The 17,364-nt window shown below is 36.1% G+C and overlaps 1 protein-coding gene across 2 annotated transcripts; it reads right to left on the bottom strand.

Moving 5' to 3' along the window:
- Window positions 1-507: 507 nt before the first annotated feature.
- On the bottom strand, window positions 508-16,794 carry LOC103717556 (putative serine/threonine-protein kinase WNK3). Of its 2 annotated transcripts, XM_008805990.6 has the most exons (8): window positions 16,452-16,794; window positions 16,128-16,165; window positions 15,778-16,005; window positions 15,456-15,679; window positions 15,215-15,372; window positions 2,417-2,549; window positions 2,118-2,240; window positions 508-2,018 (listed from the first exon to the last, which is right to left on the bottom strand). In XM_008805990.6, exons 1-8 carry the CDS (start codon window positions 16,539-16,541, stop codon window positions 1,120-1,122), a joined length of 1,893 nt encoding a protein of 630 aa, XP_008804212.4. In that variant the 5' UTR covers window positions 16,542-16,794; the 3' UTR covers window positions 508-1,119. The 2 variants fall into 2 exon arrangements, with proteins under 2 accessions (XP_008804212.4, XP_008804213.4); XM_008805991.6 differs by lacking the exon at window positions 16,128-16,165 and having other exon boundaries at window positions 16,452-16,789.
- Window positions 16,795-17,364: the final 570 nt, after the last annotated feature.

Below are 17,364 nucleotides of genomic sequence, written 5' to 3'. Positions count from 1 at the left end.
ATTTTATATTGAGAATCCACAATTTCATGTAATTTTCACAAAATATTTGCAAACACAATCCTCTTTTAGTCTTTATGACTATGGCCAATTAGACCCTCCCATGACAAGACCCATTTCAAATTTGGTCTTGTCGTATAGGCTTGAGTCATATTTGGCCATGCGATGGAGGATTGAAAGAAACTAGTTTTGAAATATATATTTGCCAACGATTAGTCTCATTGTCCAGGCCTAAATCATAGTTACATTAGAGAGTAACCCTTAATTAGTACCCACATCAATTCCAAAATAATAGTTTCAGTCATATGCATATTATTAAGCTCCAAATGCTCATTAGTTTTGTAAATATATTTTCCAAACACCTCTACAATCTACAACTTTCAAGTCATAGACAGCCACTAGATTCTCAAAAACTCACTAACTCCAAAAAATATTTTTCATACCAATGATAGTACGAGCAGTTGGTAGTAATCCAAAAAATAAGATAGAATAGATTAAAGTCAACTTCCATACGTAAAACACTGTAATCCATTCATGAAACACTAGAAATTACAGGGAAATCATGACCAAAGTCATGATATTACCATATATGAAATGCAGATTCTGTAAATATATACAATAAAAATTCCAATAATTTATGGGCTATATTCAACAATGAACACAAGTTGCTCAAATTTGCTTTTGAGAAATAATTTTTCCCTCAAGCCACAGTCCACATGAACTTTTGCTTAGAAAAGCATCTTGAGCAGCGGCAGCATCGGAGTCGATCTGGATATGCAGAAACCATGGCATGGTTCTATGATATCAAGTGAAAAAGATGCTTTACTGCACTTTTTTAATAGGAGAGCCTTTCTAATATTCCAACTTATCTAGGTTCTCACAAGATTTCAAAAAAGCCGCATCTTAAAAAAAACTACAATGCAGGATCAGCACATTTGACTTGCCTCTGAAAGCCTACTCATCCACCCGCAGAATTAGTGGCCATCATCTTCTAAAAATGGTGCCTGATGCAATGTAAGGTCATCCCAAAACACCATCCAAAGTAGAGCCAGCCATACAACATGACAATGACTGCTGGCTAGAAGGAACAACAGCCAAGGAATATCCCACACTGAATTCCACCTAACAATGGACCTTATTATTATTAATTTTCAAGTCAAATTTATCTAATATCCTAGTACAAAGATGAGGAGGCAGTCCTTTTAAAACATCTGCTATAGCCATCTCATGCTTCTTTTTTAATTCATCAATTTCTTTCTGCTGCTGGACCAACAAATTCTCTAACTTCTGAACAACAGATCTCACATCCTCAGATTCACTCTCCAATAATGTATCAGGAGGTTCATCATCAATCCCACACTGCCCATCAGTGGCTCCATGTTGATTGTAACACAAGTGGCATAAAGAAACTACTTCATTATCTTGATTAACCATATCAGCTGGGAATGGGTTTGGTAGATCAGGAGAAGCTGATGGAGAATCAATTTCCAAATTGTCTTTGCCACTGCCATTAGAATGGGGGGAATCTTTCTGCTGGTTAGATGAAGTGCTTCCATGAGAGTGATATTCCCTCTGGTCATTATTATTTAAGCTAACATCTTTCCCTTCACAAACCTCCACAGGTACATCATCACTTGCATGCGAATTCAATTCAGCAGATACATTTGACTGTGTAGGCCATGGTGGAGACTCCTCCCCAGTTCTCCTAGGAGAACACCAGTACTTCCGACCAGAAGGTAGCTGTTCTAGAACTAGAGGATTATCTGATTCGTTGGGGAAAGGAGAATGTACATCTTCACCTTCAGAGTCATGGCTATCCGAAGCTAACTCGTTGACATGACCATCAAGAGCTTCACCTGCCATCCATCCTGGAACATGGGCCGATATTTCTGCATCTATCATTGCAGCAATGGTCGTAACATCTTGATCTGTAAGGTCTAGTTCAGCAACCATTTCAGTGGCAACACTGATTGATGTGTCTTCTTCAATATCAAATGGGAAGTGGATGTTACGAACTTGACCTGCAGAAAGAAATTAGGGGCAGTACTATGAATGATATTATGAGGAAAATACAAAAGCCACATGTACAACTAAGGACTAAAATAAACAATTTGATGAACCTGTTGAATCTGCAATTCGTAGCTTTAGAAATATCGTCTTTATGTCTTTGCGTTGACCCTCCACTGTGAAATCTCGGCCAGTAATTGACGGCTCTTTTGCACATGCGTAACTGGTAACATTATCTGCATTTGCAATCTAATATTATGAAAAGAAAAAACACGAAACAAATCTCAGAACATCTATATGACAAACACCAATACCAAAAGCTAGGCCCTTTGCGAAGGTAGTTTGTTTTAATTTATTTTACGTGCATGACTGGAAACATGCTGCAGATGATAGCTTATGCTTTCATTCTCACCATCCCATAGCAGAAAAGGATCCATTAGTAATTCTCTAGCAGGCGATCGTTCAGAAGCACTGGCAATGCATTTTTCTATAAATTGTTTAATTGTAGGGTCCTTCACCTTTGCCAATGATGCAGGCTTGACTCCCTACACAACAAAAAATAAAAGAGTGAGAACCAGATAAGTGGGAAATTCACTGTTCTAAAAACACCAGTCTATGATGAGTGGATATGAAACATGGACACGATATGGCATACAAACACAACAACATAAAGATAAGCCAGTCCAGCAAACCTTAAAAAGTAGGGATATGATACAACTAGAATACGTTAATGGTTATATGCGTGCATGAAACATACAGATATGCATACATATACAAATATATACATATGCATGTACAAAAAAAAGCATCTATAAAAGCAAAGCAGGTCATCGAAATTACATAGCCCACACTTTATACAATAGCATCAACTTTTCCGGGAAGACCTCACCATTTAAATCCATAGGCCAAAATCCATACTCCACAATTTCATATTAACATCATAGACTATAAAATTGATAGACCATTCAACATTAAAAGGTTAACATTAAAAAGAAAGCAAACACCCTCCCCTTCATATTTGGAGATATTGGGGATGTATCTTGACTGTATCTTAAAAGTAACTAGAGTGCTTTTTTAATTATGGAAAATAGGATGCTGTATACAAGTAACACAACTGAGAATAGTCCAACGAGTTTTGCTATCAATATAGATGATTGAATGAGCATCTACCATGCTGAATCCAATCAATCACCAAAGCTAGATCTTCCTCAATTCATGCACACCAATTGCTAATATGGAAACTGCATAATGTAAATAGAAAAATATTTCATAGGATTAAACAAATCTTTGCAAATAGATATGAGATTCAAGAAAGTTTAATTGTTGAGAGGGAAAATATGCTCTAAAGATTGTTAATGGGCTGAAAATGATCAGGTTCTACTATATTACAGATAGATAAAGATCTTATTGGATGTGAACCTTCTATATCATTAAAAGATAAAACTTAATAGTTCTCAGACTTACAAAATAAGGACCTTGCAAGAGATGTGACTCATCTACAAACGGCCTCACCAAAATGGGCTTAAAAGGCACATTGGATAACTTCATGAAAAATATTTTCGACTCAAAAAATATTTGACTACCAATGTAAGAGGAAAGCTAAAAGCACTAGCCTATAACAGATATGACAGCATTTTCATTTATTATTGATTTTTTTTGAGTGTCTATATGTTGACCAACAAAATAAGTATGCATGTTGCTTAAGAACTCTTTCCTGAACCAATATGAAACTCCAGTAAAAGTCTAGATAGTATATAACACAAATGTTTATGCGCATGTCAAATAGAGGCTTTAGTTGTGATTAATATCCAACAAATGGTTTTGCAAATTAACAAACTTTGAGAGATTACATGAAAAAACTCAGCTGATAAGAGAAAAAAAAAAAGAGGAACAATGTCTTTGTTATACAGGTTATGAGTTAACTCATATTTATAGATGCAAGAGTATGCAGACAGATCTGGCAAACAAAATGCAATGTTCGCATGCACAAACACAGTCACACCAGGAGAGGGAGAGAGAGAGAGAGAGAGAGAGAGAGAGAATGTTTTAAACTATACATCTATTGTTAAATATTTGGTAGTGGAATCAACAACTTTCTAGCCATTGATGTCGTCAAGATTTGTGCTCACAAGGTGGTATCCCTCTAGAGTATTTGGCAAGATGCATGCACCAAAACTGAAAGCCAATGCAGGCATGAATGCTAAATGCAAATGAACAGCCAAAAAGTCCTTAGCTCTATCACTGAAGGTCTAAAGATAAGTGTGGACCACCAAGACACACGTAAGCATACAGACATCCTAGTGTCCATGCACACACACATACACAGACAGTTGCATCCTCTAGTTATTCCCTATATCAAAACATATGGTTAGCCGCCCAACTTAATTATCCACACCTTTATATGTACGTATGCAGATACACACACACACAAAAAAAAAAACAAGACATATATCTACTCACTTATGAACTCAAACACTTCAATAGAGAATATATGAAAAACCATCTAGACTGAAAATTTAGATTGTCAACGAGGTTTAATAATTTGAAGTTCATAAAAATGAAAATTAAATGCTTTGGAGTTTTCTTAGATTATCTTATACATGAACTACATTTGAAATGGAGAATATGATGTAGTTGGGTGAAAAAACACAGTGAACAATATAATTCAGCATCTTCATCAGTAACCATGCTTCTCACATCTTAAAAAACATGAATGAATACTCAGCAGGCTTGGATATTCCAAAGAAACCAAATAAAATTTGAATTACCCATTTTAGAATAAATGACAGATATATCAAAAATATGTAAACATTGGATTTTTATTTTTGGTCATTTCTACAATGCTCAACACTAGTATAAATGCATCTGTATTTGAAGTAGGTGTGATGGAGGCATACAAGTCAAACTCGGATGAAGATGCAACAGACATAAGGGAATGAGCATGAAGATGTTTAAGGTGACAGTACTCTAGTTCACAAGACCTATCAATCTTTTAACCTAGGTACTTACGGGTATATTAAGAAAATAAATATGAGAGGGTCAATAGTCCTCTAAGATATGAAGCAGGGGTAACGGATCCACGGCAAGAAATAGACAAGAGAGACTTAATGAGTGGATCTAGAAGGAATAATGCATGTGACAGTATCCACAAATTACAAGATCTATCAGACGAAGTGTGAATTCATATTGGTAGACAGGCTTCCCCATCACCATCATTTCCATACATGCTTTCATTTATAATTTGAGCTAGTAACAACATCAGGTCATTAAAATTGTCCATGAATGTTTAGTCGCTCCTGGCAAGCCTCCTTAAAATAAATATAGAATTTATAGTGAATGCATTATTAACGTATAGAATGAGGAAGCATAAGGGCTAAAAGCTAGGTGAAAATAAAATACTAAACTAGCTCTCACTGAGGGTTGTAACATATCTAGAGTATGGAAGCAAAGCTCTTCAACTTGGAGCTTAGTGAGGCAATCTAAGAAAAGCAACTATTTATCTATTTACAATTCCTATTTTGTATCAATTTTTTTATCTTATGAGTGGTGTTATTAAGTTTAGCAGATGATGATTTCTCATTATATTGTGAAACTTTACATTATATGGATGTTGACATGATATTATGATGTTAGGTGGATAATATTTTACATTTTTTCTTGATTCTTTTATTTTTAGATGAATTGGTGCAAAGATGTGATATTTGATATATAGCAAGAAAAAATATTTATATACTTTTGCATCCTATTTTGGGTACATAGCACCTGCTATAGTATCTGCTATTCATTATTTGTTATGAAACCTCTAGATACTACGTGCCTGCCTCTTTTTAATACATTGAAGCAACTTGAACTCATAGGATTCACTAATGGTAGCATAATCTCCAAAGAAAGATGAAGAATATCTTTTGAACAATTTGATGCATTAGATTTATAGGAAATATGTTAGGCTCCAAAAAGGTCATGATATAAAATTTAATCGTTCAACAAGTTAAATTCTAATTATTTGAGATATCAAGAATCGAACTCATAGCACTGAAGTATGGATATAGCACATGCCAAATCAAGGATCATGCCAACAGAGCACAATCTACTGTGTCAATACTAGGCACCGTACTAGTTGCCCGGCAATACGACTCGGTACAGGCCCATGTCATGCCGGGCCGAGTCTATACCAACACAAGAGTGGGTGAACGCAGATCATGAGAGAGAGGAAAGAGAGAGAGAGAAGGGAGAGAGAGAAGGAGGCCGGCGCCCAAGCAGGTGGCGAAGGTCGCTGGGTCCCCTGTTTTGTTCAAAATTTCGTGATTTTCAAGTGGTCAGCAAATCGACTTGCCAACTTTACTTAAAAATTGCAAATTTTTTTAGCGGCCGAACCTATGTTTCAAACGAAACAGAGGACCCGGTCGTGGCCCCCATCTCCTGCCCGAGCTCCGGCCTCTCTCCCTCTCCCTCCCCCACTCGCTCTCTCTTTTCTTCTCTTTCCTTCTCCTTCTCCCCCTCTGGTGGCGGCGTCTCGATTTCGTTGCCAAAACCGTCCCAGTCCGCCACCAGTACAGCTCAAGATGCCTCGAACCGGGTGGTTCGGAACGGTTCCGCCGACCCTGCAACAGAGGGCATTGATGAGTATATATAGATACACCCTAGACACCCTTGGTATAGAATTAATTTTTTGGTCTATGAATCTGTTTGTAGCCTTTATATCATGCTTTCTTGTCTTAGTGGTACAATTTTGCAAAAAATATGGTAGGAGTATTGATACAAGTACCATCGGCATTGTCTTCTTTGATGCAGAAGTTAACGAAAAGCCTATTCAACGCATGAAATCAAGGTTCTCCATCTCGATATTAGAACCCATGTCTGTATCATCCTATTATAGTGTTGGTACGCCAGGTACAAGAGCCAGTTCGGCATACCGAGTGTCGATACGTCCTCCATACTGCATACTTCAGTACCGGTATAGTAATATGGACGGTATGCATCGGTATTGATCGGTACCGCAAACCTTGCATAAACTATATAACTTAGAATCAAAAGTAAATTACACGACATCATATTTGTTAAAATACTAAGCAATTAGGAATAGCATCAAGGTTTTTAAAAAGCCACTTTATAAAAAGAGCATTACATAGAAATATAGTAAATCTTTCAATTTTATCCTCGTTCACGTAAAATAATCTATAAGAATCCTAGGAGTAGCATGCAATTCTATTTTGTATTGACCAAGACACATGACAAGAGGCTAATTTCTACTAATTTTTAATTAAATTCCTCAAGTTTACATGCTTTACAACTTGAACTGTTTCTTTATGTCCATTCAACTAGAGTTCAAACAATATCATTGTTGTTCTAACCCTAAAACTCAAAAATCCAAGGTTGGCATAGGATGCCCCTAGGATCTCCCTTACATGTTTCCACCAACAAGAAGTGGAGAACATTCCTTTTTTCCACACTAAAAAACACTCCCAAGCGATAGCAAGCAATACTCAATCTGGTCATTGGTTTGGCCTTGGCACAGGGTAAACCCAACCTTGATCTATACCAAACTATTTGATTTGATATCAATTCAAGAGATTTTGTGGTATTAGCCCAACCTGAGACTAGGGCCAGAAACATGCCAGGCCAAACTAGGCCACCGCCGCTTGAGACTGGCCCCAAAATTTTTTAAAGCTTCTAATAGGGCTTAGGCCCAAAATATTTTTTCCAATATTCGGTCCATGTCCAGCCTCGGCCCAACCCGAATAAACTCGTATGGGCTGAAAGGCTGGGCCCAGCTTGGATTGGCCCAACTAATGTGATTCTTATCCCAATTGGCCCATAATGCTCAACTCAGCTCGAAAGACTCTGACAGAAAATCTTAGTAATGAATTCAAGCAACATTGCATCAGGTTCAAGTCCTCGACTTCAGGCTAGAAGTTGGGCTCGGGCTTTGAGCCAGGCTCGAGCTTGGCCCAAAATTTTTCTAAGCCCTACTTTTAGGACCAAACCTGATCCAAACAATCTCGGGCCTTGCCCAAGGCCCAATCCAGAGCTAGCCCAAACCAGGCCCATTCCTAGCCCTACCTAAGACCCCTAGTACATACTATACTGAGTTATACATACCAAACTGGCCAATTTTCTTAGTCCTTGATATGGAGCAAGGATTAATTTTCGACTAAGATTGAACCAAAAGTAGCTCATACTCTTAGATTTCAATCAGTTTTAGCTAATATTAACTAATTTTGGTGGTTTGCCGGCTTGACCAAAACTTACTAAAACTAATTATAAATGCCCTGTCAATTTTCTTTTGGTATTTATTGCCATATAGGGCCAATTTCTTTTTCTTAAGCTAAACGTGGGAAATAGATAATAAACATGATGATTGATTGACCAAAAACTCCTAAATCGCCTTTAGTATAGTACTGTATAACAATGAACTTGAATAACTAGAAGACATTTTATAAGAATAAGATCTTTTTTATATAAAATAAATATGCCACTTAATCTTAAAATATGAGAAAGAAATGCCCAAATTCAATATGGTTGAATTTCACTGCTATGTGATACTGTTTTCAGCTCAAAATTGTCGAATTAGATAGGTAGAGAACCTTAGAAAATAAAATGACAACTTTTGTCGATTCCTTTGTCTTTCTTCAATTTTTTTTTTTTAATTTTCTTGATTTTTGGACCAAAACTCCAAAACGTGAAGCAAAAATTCTAGCATCGTTGACACAGCATGAACTTAAACTCCATGGAGCTGTCCAAAACCAAAACCAAATTTTCAAACCTTTGGAATCAAGGAGACATGTGAAATGAACCATGTTGCTGCCCCCAACTATCATAACCATTAAAAACATATAGTCCATGCTAGACAATTTACAGGAAACGAAACCTAACCAGTCCATATCCAGTTGGTTTATATCCAGAAAATGGCTGGCCCATGGGAAGAACAAGTCAAAGGTGCTTCAACCAGCCAGAAAGATGGGTAAAGTAGTTTTGTAGTTTGATTTAGTATTATCCCCATTATCGTCAACTTGGCTATTTTGGCTTTAAATGGTTGCAAGTGATGAGTTACTAGCTATTCATGCTCTTATACTTTTACATTCGTATGTCTGAAGAGAATAAGATAAGCTAAAAGAAAAATGAGAAAAGGAGGATAATTAAACATCAAAAAGGTTTAGTTGAGGAAGTGATAATAGTCATATAATCTTCTTTCTAGAAGAATTTCAATAGAAAAAGTCCCATGAAAAAGTAGGATTCTTGATTCATGTTATGGAGTATATGTGCAACAAAAAAAATTTAAAAAAATTTATTATGGAACACCATTTTTGACCAAGATACTTCAAAAATAACCAATATCAAAGAACTTATGATGTATAAATAACATGCTTTTTCTTCCGAATACAGTGCACATCCTTGATTATTGATTCTAGAAAAAGATTTATGTCCCAAAAAGGAAGTAAATGACAACCAATGAAGAGTGCTCATGTGCCACAAGGACCATAAATGGAATACTGTAAGAAGCAGGTTAAGATTTGTGCAGAAAGTCAAATAAGAAAAAGAAAAAATAAAGGTTACAAATATATATGTAAATCAATTAGTTTGAGTAAAAATTTAGCTTGTGAATATGCACATGATGAAGAATTCATTGAGCCACAGACCAGTTAGAAAGCTTAAGATTCATGCTGAGTACTATTGTAGACATATAGCTGCAAGAAAAATAAAAATAAAAGTAATATGAATCATACAATTCCTTCATACATGAAACACATCAATTCTGAGCTTTGCATGTCTCAGTTCTAGTGTAAAGCAAGAAAAATATGATTACTTTAAGGTAACCCTTGAAAAGAAGAAAATATGGGTTGCCTTGATATTCGGCCTTTGATTTGAAGTGGTATAAACCATTTTCTGTCCTTACCTTGTCCAGCCCAGAAAATCAGGCCTTTAGATACCCGAAGAAAATGTTTATGAAGAATAACAGTTATATCAATCCAAATAGAAGTGAGCTTTTCCAAAACATTTAGGTCCAGTTTGAAAAGGAAAGGCATAGGAAAGGCATATAGACCAGTCCTGCTACGGTCAAACTATACTATTTGCTATGTGAAATCGAAGTGATAGAAATTGAAACAAGAAGATAGTGAACCATAGTGGTTGAAAATATGTACCCTATAGCCAGCCCATTACCTATCGGCACTGTATTAATCATAAGAGACAAATCAATATGGAGAACCACTTGATCCATGGTATTAAAAAGCAACAGTCTTCATGTACGAGAAAGTTTCGGGGTGATACCCTTGACATATGTTCCAAAATTCAAATATATAATACATAATATGACAAAACATAGGAGTAAATATAGAGTTCAAAAGAATTATGTGCGAGCTATTTGCATCCACCCACCCTACGTCATAAAATCAACAACTTTGGGATAATTGGCACAAATTTATCATCCTAGGTTTGATATATTTTGCATACAGGCTGACCTTCCTTGGGCATAGAAATGCTATGATTGCTTCTCAGTCAAGTTTAAGATGAAGCTTCTATGAGGAATTGCCACCAACATTCGGACTATGCATTGATGCATACAACTATAGATCACATCTTGAGAATTCCTGCTCTTAACTCATTAATCATCTTAGTGAAATATTTGATATGATGGCCTTCTTAGTCAAGTAAACATACAATTCTAGAGTTAATGTTAACCTGACAATAAAAACGACTAATTATAGGGTAGCAGACTACGCATTTTGGAACTACGATAGAAATCTAAAACTATGGAGGGTTTTACTAGATTAAAAGTTTCCTATTAGACTGTTGAGTGCACCTAGGATTTCAAGATTCAAAAAAGAGACTCCAGAAGCTAGGTTGATGACAAAATAAAGATATTGCAAAAGGTGATTATAGAACACTTAAATAGAGATAATTAAAGAAATTCACTCCATCAAACAACCCAAAAATATTAATGTCAAGGAAAAATCAAGTTTGATGTAATCAAGGGTCACAACCCAGGACACGGTAAATGAGAGAAGATTTAGGTCATTAAAAAGAGAACAATTGTGTTGGAAATTTACTATTAAAGAACAACTTCAACAACTGAAGTTTCAGCTGACATTGGATATGCTTGCACTTTTCTATTCATGCAACAAAAAGGGAAGGGACCAAAAATGAAAAAAAAAAGTAATTTTTGCACCTGGGCAAAACAAAGGAAAGGGAAGAAGAACAAAAGAAAAAATTATGTTCCAAAGGAAAGAAACACAATCTCTACTATTTTAGAGAAGGTGTATATAATAAAACTTTCTTGAGTAATTATGCTGCCCTTTTATAGCTAGACTCTTTTTTTTACCTTTTTCCTAAATATGATCTCCCGAGTAACTCCCATCCATTTCCAGCTTTTGTTTTTCAAACTCATCATCTTTTCCACTTCCCCCATTTCCAGTCTTTTCCTTTTCTTTTTACTCATCTGGATCTTTTTCTTTTTCTTCCTTTTTGCTATCATGGTCCTATGCAAGATTTGCTGTACTAGTTTCAGTACATCTACCAATACCCAACGGTCCCAACCGATATAGTGCCAGTGTAGTCCGGTTATTCGTACCAACACTTAGTACAAAGCCATACCGAGAATCTACAGGTAAGAGGCAGTTTGGCCTGTATGGACTGATGGGTACTGCAGATCATGTTCCCAAGTCCCGAGCACTCCATTGGCATCCTCCCCTCCCCCCTCAGTTCTTTTTATTCTCCTCTCTCACACATGGATTTGACTACACATGCAAGATACTACTGCCGTTAAGATTACAAGGGGTGCCATGGGAATGCAAAGCCTTTAGCAAAACAATGCAAATTCTATTTAAAGAGTTAGAATTTAACCAGAAAAGGTAAACTACAGTGCAACTTATACATTTATTTAAGGGCCTACTTTATTATCACATTATGGTATCTAGTATAACAAAATTTTTCAACAAGGTTTACCAATCATTCAGAAACAAAAAGAGAAAAAGGCTAAAATAGTCAAGTAAGATGATGCAACAAACAACTTTACCAATGACAGATAATCAATACAATATAGTAAACAAACAACTATGCATGAATTAAGCAACCTTGTCATCTAAACATTGTAAATAAATAAGCTATTATATACAAAGAGATGGAAAATTGATAAACTGCCTATTTGACATCTCTAGAGCCCAGCGAATATCCAAACCATCCTAAAAGATAAATATAAGCCTCACCCACACTTCCGCAATATATCTAGCACTGAAAAGCTTGTTACGAGACTACCAAATCTTGAGGACACTTAGGTGGCCAAGCACCAATTAAGATAGATTATGGCCTTCATAATATTTTGTGACCATTTCTCAAAATGTAAGGAGACATGAGAAATGGGAAGGAAGAGGGATCAGAGGTAAATAAATAAATGACAGAAAATGAATGCAAGGGAAGAAGGAAAGTCAATACATTTTTTTTTTAAAGTAAAACAAGATTCTTACTAGTTGCTTTTTAAAGAACAGGCAAAATGATGCAAGTAAAACATAAGAAAAAGAAATAGGAAAAGGAACGAAGCGAGAGAGAAAAAAAGGAGAAAAGGAAAGAATATCAAAATAAAGTAAAAGAAGCAAGGTAAGTAGACAGGGACAACACACCAATGTTTAACAACATGGATCTTTTGCCAGAAAAGTTATGGCGTCACTAGTTCAATCATCGGATCAACCAAAAAATGAATTGTGACATCACTATGAGATAAATTATATTCATCACTAATTAACTATAAATAAAGCATTAAAATATAAATAAATAATATCGATAAAATTTCTATTCTAGAGGTAATAATAAGGTCTGATCACCACCAACTCTACATCCAATTCCAAATTAACAACTAATTATAAGAACAACAATATATGAGAAGATATCAAATTTTTATGCCGCAAGGACCCTAAAGAGAAATGGTAGTGATAAAATCTCAAAAATTTCTCCTATCATGGACCCTAGAGAATAAGAATAAGGAAACATGAATCATGGGTTAGGAGTGTGGTGAACCCACAATCTCTCCACCAATTCCTAAATAATAAAATAGAAATGATAAAATAAGCATATAAAAATAATCAAAAAAAATCCTTGGTGGTATTCTATTGGTTTCCCTCTTCTATTCCTTGGACCACTACTTTGCCCCATCCACAAAACCTAGTGCTATCTCCTCCACCCATGGTCAACACCAAAGACCGCAAGCCCTACTAATCCTCATATCCACCTCTCATTCATTGCTATTAGGACAATTATGGAGCATATGAACATTGAAAGGAGAGAGACAATTTTTTGGGAAGCCAAGGAATCACAGTCTTGGGTGAGCTGGTGAGGGAAGGAGGGAAACATGGCCGCTTTCCACACTCTCGCAAGAAGAAAAGAAAGCTTTAACCCCTTTTGCTCGACTACAGTAAAAGCCAACCCCTCTTAAGAGAAAAAGGGAAATCTGGCTGGTTCATGAAAGACTAGGATGGTTTGAATGGCTCCCAATTGAACCAACAGATTCTTGCCAGTTTTCATATAACATAGGTTTGTTAGCATATCCAAACCACAGACCTGGCTTGTTGATAGTTCAACTGGTTTAATTGACTATTCAGGTCTAGTTTTTCAGACATTAGAAGAAATAACTATAAGAGGGAAAGAAAGGAAAGAGATAGAAGATGATGAAGTGAAAGGACAGGCATTAGAGAACTTGTTGAGGACATAAAGTGATACATAGAGAGAGAGAGAGCCAGATTCTAGTTAAGGGAAGCTACTAAATATGAAAAATCACTTAATAGAGAACTTTCAGCCCAAAAACTCTTAATTTATATATTACATCTCCTTTAAGTTATTAAATTTGTTGAGGACATAAAATTATACAAATGATTTGACGAAAGTTTTTATTGTCACCAAAAGCATGTATTATTACGGTATACAATGAGCACAACCAACCATCCAAACAATATAAATAAAAAGAAAATAAAGAAGTAATTAGTGCACCAAGTAAGCAAAGACCATTTAAATATTTATCTACCTACCTTTAATCAACAAATACAACCTGGGCACCCCTCTGATTTTTCTCTCCCTCAAAACAAAAGCCACCTACTTTAAAATCTTCTCCTCCTTGAATACACGGATATCCTCTCATACTACAATGCACGCCAAGATATAGGCCACAAAGTTAACCACTTGTCTAATCGCCATTTCTAAATAAGGCATGTAACTAACACGGATATCCTCTCATACTACAATGCACACCAAGATACAGGCCACAAAGTTAACCACTTGTCTAATCGCCGTTTCTAAATAAGGCATGTAACTAACTCAAGCACTCCTCAGAATTGATCCCTGAGAGTTACACATTTGATATTTTAGGGTTGTTCTAACTAAAATGGATTCATTAAAAACCTGCAGTAGATGATTTTTACAAAATCACTTGCTTGGCTGCTTTCCATAAGATCTCTTCGTAAAAACTAGTATGTCATAAAATCTGAAAACTAGCTTCCTGAAAAATAAGCCTCCCCCAGTTTCTTATAAGACCTGCCACAGAAAATCAGGTTTTATGATTGTCTTATAAACCTCACATTCAACTGAACAGCCCCTAAATAACATAGCTTCCCAAATTGTCAGAGTATGAGGATTAACGGAGGAAATGATTCATCATTTCTCATTCAGCAAAACACAGATATATCCACCACTATCATCCTCTGAGAATGCAAAACTGCCAACAAAATCCATCTTCCATGAGCAGCCTACAGCATAGTCAGCATGTTCAGGGACAATTACTTCGACCCAAATGATGAGAGATGCGATTTCCTTGACTTATGTCACAGGCTAGCTTATGGATCAGTGCGTAATCCATCAAAATCAATGTTTGAGAACAATTTATGGCCCCCTTACCATATTTAATAAAAATAAATAGCTCAAATTAAAAATTAACTTATCGCAATTTAAGTCTACAATTTTGACAAGGAAAAAAAAATAAACCTCAAAAAGATATCTTAGAGTCTTGATAATCAAGTATAAATGACAACCATCACAAAGATGGACAAACATGAATCCCAGTTTTGTTCGTGAACACGAGACAAGGCCTTGAAGTAGTTAGTTTTCCAACATATTAATCCAAAAGAATGATAAAAGATGACAAACATAATGGCACAAAATTAGGCAAGCTATAGACCTAATAAATAAATAAAGCCATAATCCTGTATAGACATGTTAGATTTAGAAATCTCACCGATGTCACCTTCTTATATATTTGTGCCGCATTGGTACATTCTGAATATGGGTACTCAAATGTCACCAGCTCCAGTAAGCACATGCCAAATGCATAAATGTCAACCAACTCATTATATTCTTCCTCATACAGCTCTGGAGCCATGAACTCCGGCGTACCTACAATCAAAATAAAAAAGATGAGAAATCCATCAAAACCTCCGGGATCATCTACAAACTAGACTACAAAAAGCAGTAGTCACCAATAACACTGTGAGCTGAATGAGCATGTCGAAGAATGGCTGCCAATCCAAGGTCACCAATCTTCACCTCACCCTGGTTTCCATTCACAAATATATTGTCACATTTCAAGTCCCTGTGAATAACTGGAGGGTCATGACTGTGGAGGTATAGAAGGCCACTCAATATTTGTCTAGACCAATTCTTCAATGCTCTTACATCTACATGCTTGTGTTTCTTGCGATACCTATTAAACAAATAAATAATTCAACAAGAAATCATGATCAAATGAAATCCTCACAATGAATGAATTATCATCGGAATTGGAGGTGCAAAAATACTGACTGGTGTAATGTCCCGGATGTGAAGACTTCAGTGATGAAGTTGATATTGTCATGCTTGGTGTCAACCCACGAGTTGTAAAACTTGATTATATTCTTGTGCTTCAGAGTCTTAAGCAAGTGGACTTCAGAATAGAGGCGCTCCAGGTCATCCGAAGTCCGCAGCACATCAGCCACCTTCACCTGATTCCAAGCAACTTCTATGCCTTCCAATTCATCAAATGCTTTATAGCTGATAAATCATCCCCCAAATTAAGGATCCCAACTAATCGAAAAATTCAGTACAAAACCCAAATCCATAGAGTAATAATAAATAAAGACTATCTTGAACAAATTATAGCATTAAGAGGATACACGGTCTTGAAAGCACCCTTTCCTAATATTTCACGATACTGCAAGATGACAAAAACAACTCCATTTAGACTAACATAATTTGTTCAAATTTGTTCAAAGATAAAAAAATTTCAAGCAAAATCATCCAAAGAATCGGTTTAGACCGCAATGTCGTAAGCATAAGCACAGATTACATGAATTCAGTAACAAATGCATAAAAAATGTATCAAATTATGGTCATGGTCTAAAAATTTCGTACGAGAAAAACTGACGCCAAATTCCGAAAATTGAAACAAGAAAAGAATAAGTTTGTGAAGTGAATGATTAGGGTTGAATTAAACCTACCCGGCCATAGCGACCGGAGGGATCGACCTCCACGAACACGGCGTCCGGCTCGTCCTGCTCCTGGTCGGACGAGCACGAATCTGCTACCATTCCTTCGGAATTCGCAAATTCCAACCTCAATTCTCGCCGAGACCCGACCACCAATTTCTACGAAATTATCACCAAAACCTTCAATACATATACAATTACAAAGCCCAACGAGATCTGGGATTAGAAATTCGATCGCGATGGGGAGATAAAAAGAGTGCAAGAGATCTCCGGAGGGGGCGTTTTCGATGACGAGCCAAGAGTCCGAAGAGACGAAATAAAACGAGAGATTGAGAAACAACTGACCGAGCTGCCCGGACTGACCGTATTTTGTGATGGGTTAGTTTTGTTTTTGGGTAACGCTACAGTGCTTCTAATTGTCCGTATTTGGGTTAGTTTTTCCCCACCATAAAAGACAATACGCCGAATTTTCCCCTGCACGTTCTAAAGCGGGTTCACTTAGTTTATGAGCCCCAAAATTTTGGGACTCGGATCTCACTCTTGGTTTGTAAAGTTCGGGGGACAATTATCGGCGGTGTAGCAGCGTTCCAGGAGGGATAGGAGAACGAGCGTCCCTTATCCGAGCTCAGGTTTCTCTGCTGGTGTTCGGGGGTTAACATATAAGCTATCGAGGATCTATGAATGTGTCTGGTTCTCTCCTCTTGTGAGAGAGAAAAAAAATATTAAAAAAAAAATTAACTTGAATATATTTTAAAATTTTAAATTTATATGAATACCTTCTTAAAATTTATATTATTTCTGTATCTTCATAAAATACTATTTTTGCACAAATATTCCTAATATAACAGTTTTTCTAACATGGTTAATAAAAACTATATTTATTTTTATTAAAAATAAACTAAAATTTTAAAATTATTTTTTTCTC

This window comes from Phoenix dactylifera, chromosome 4 (genome assembly GCF_051530095.1).
Source record: "Phoenix dactylifera cultivar Ajwa chromosome 4, Ajwa_hap1_PhDact_Kaust_v1.1, whole genome shotgun sequence".
Classification (NCBI taxonomy): Eukaryota; Viridiplantae; Streptophyta; class Magnoliopsida; order Arecales; family Arecaceae; genus Phoenix; species Phoenix dactylifera.
Note: the sequence above shows the minus strand (reverse complement) of the source record. Positions and strands in the feature narration are given on the sequence as shown.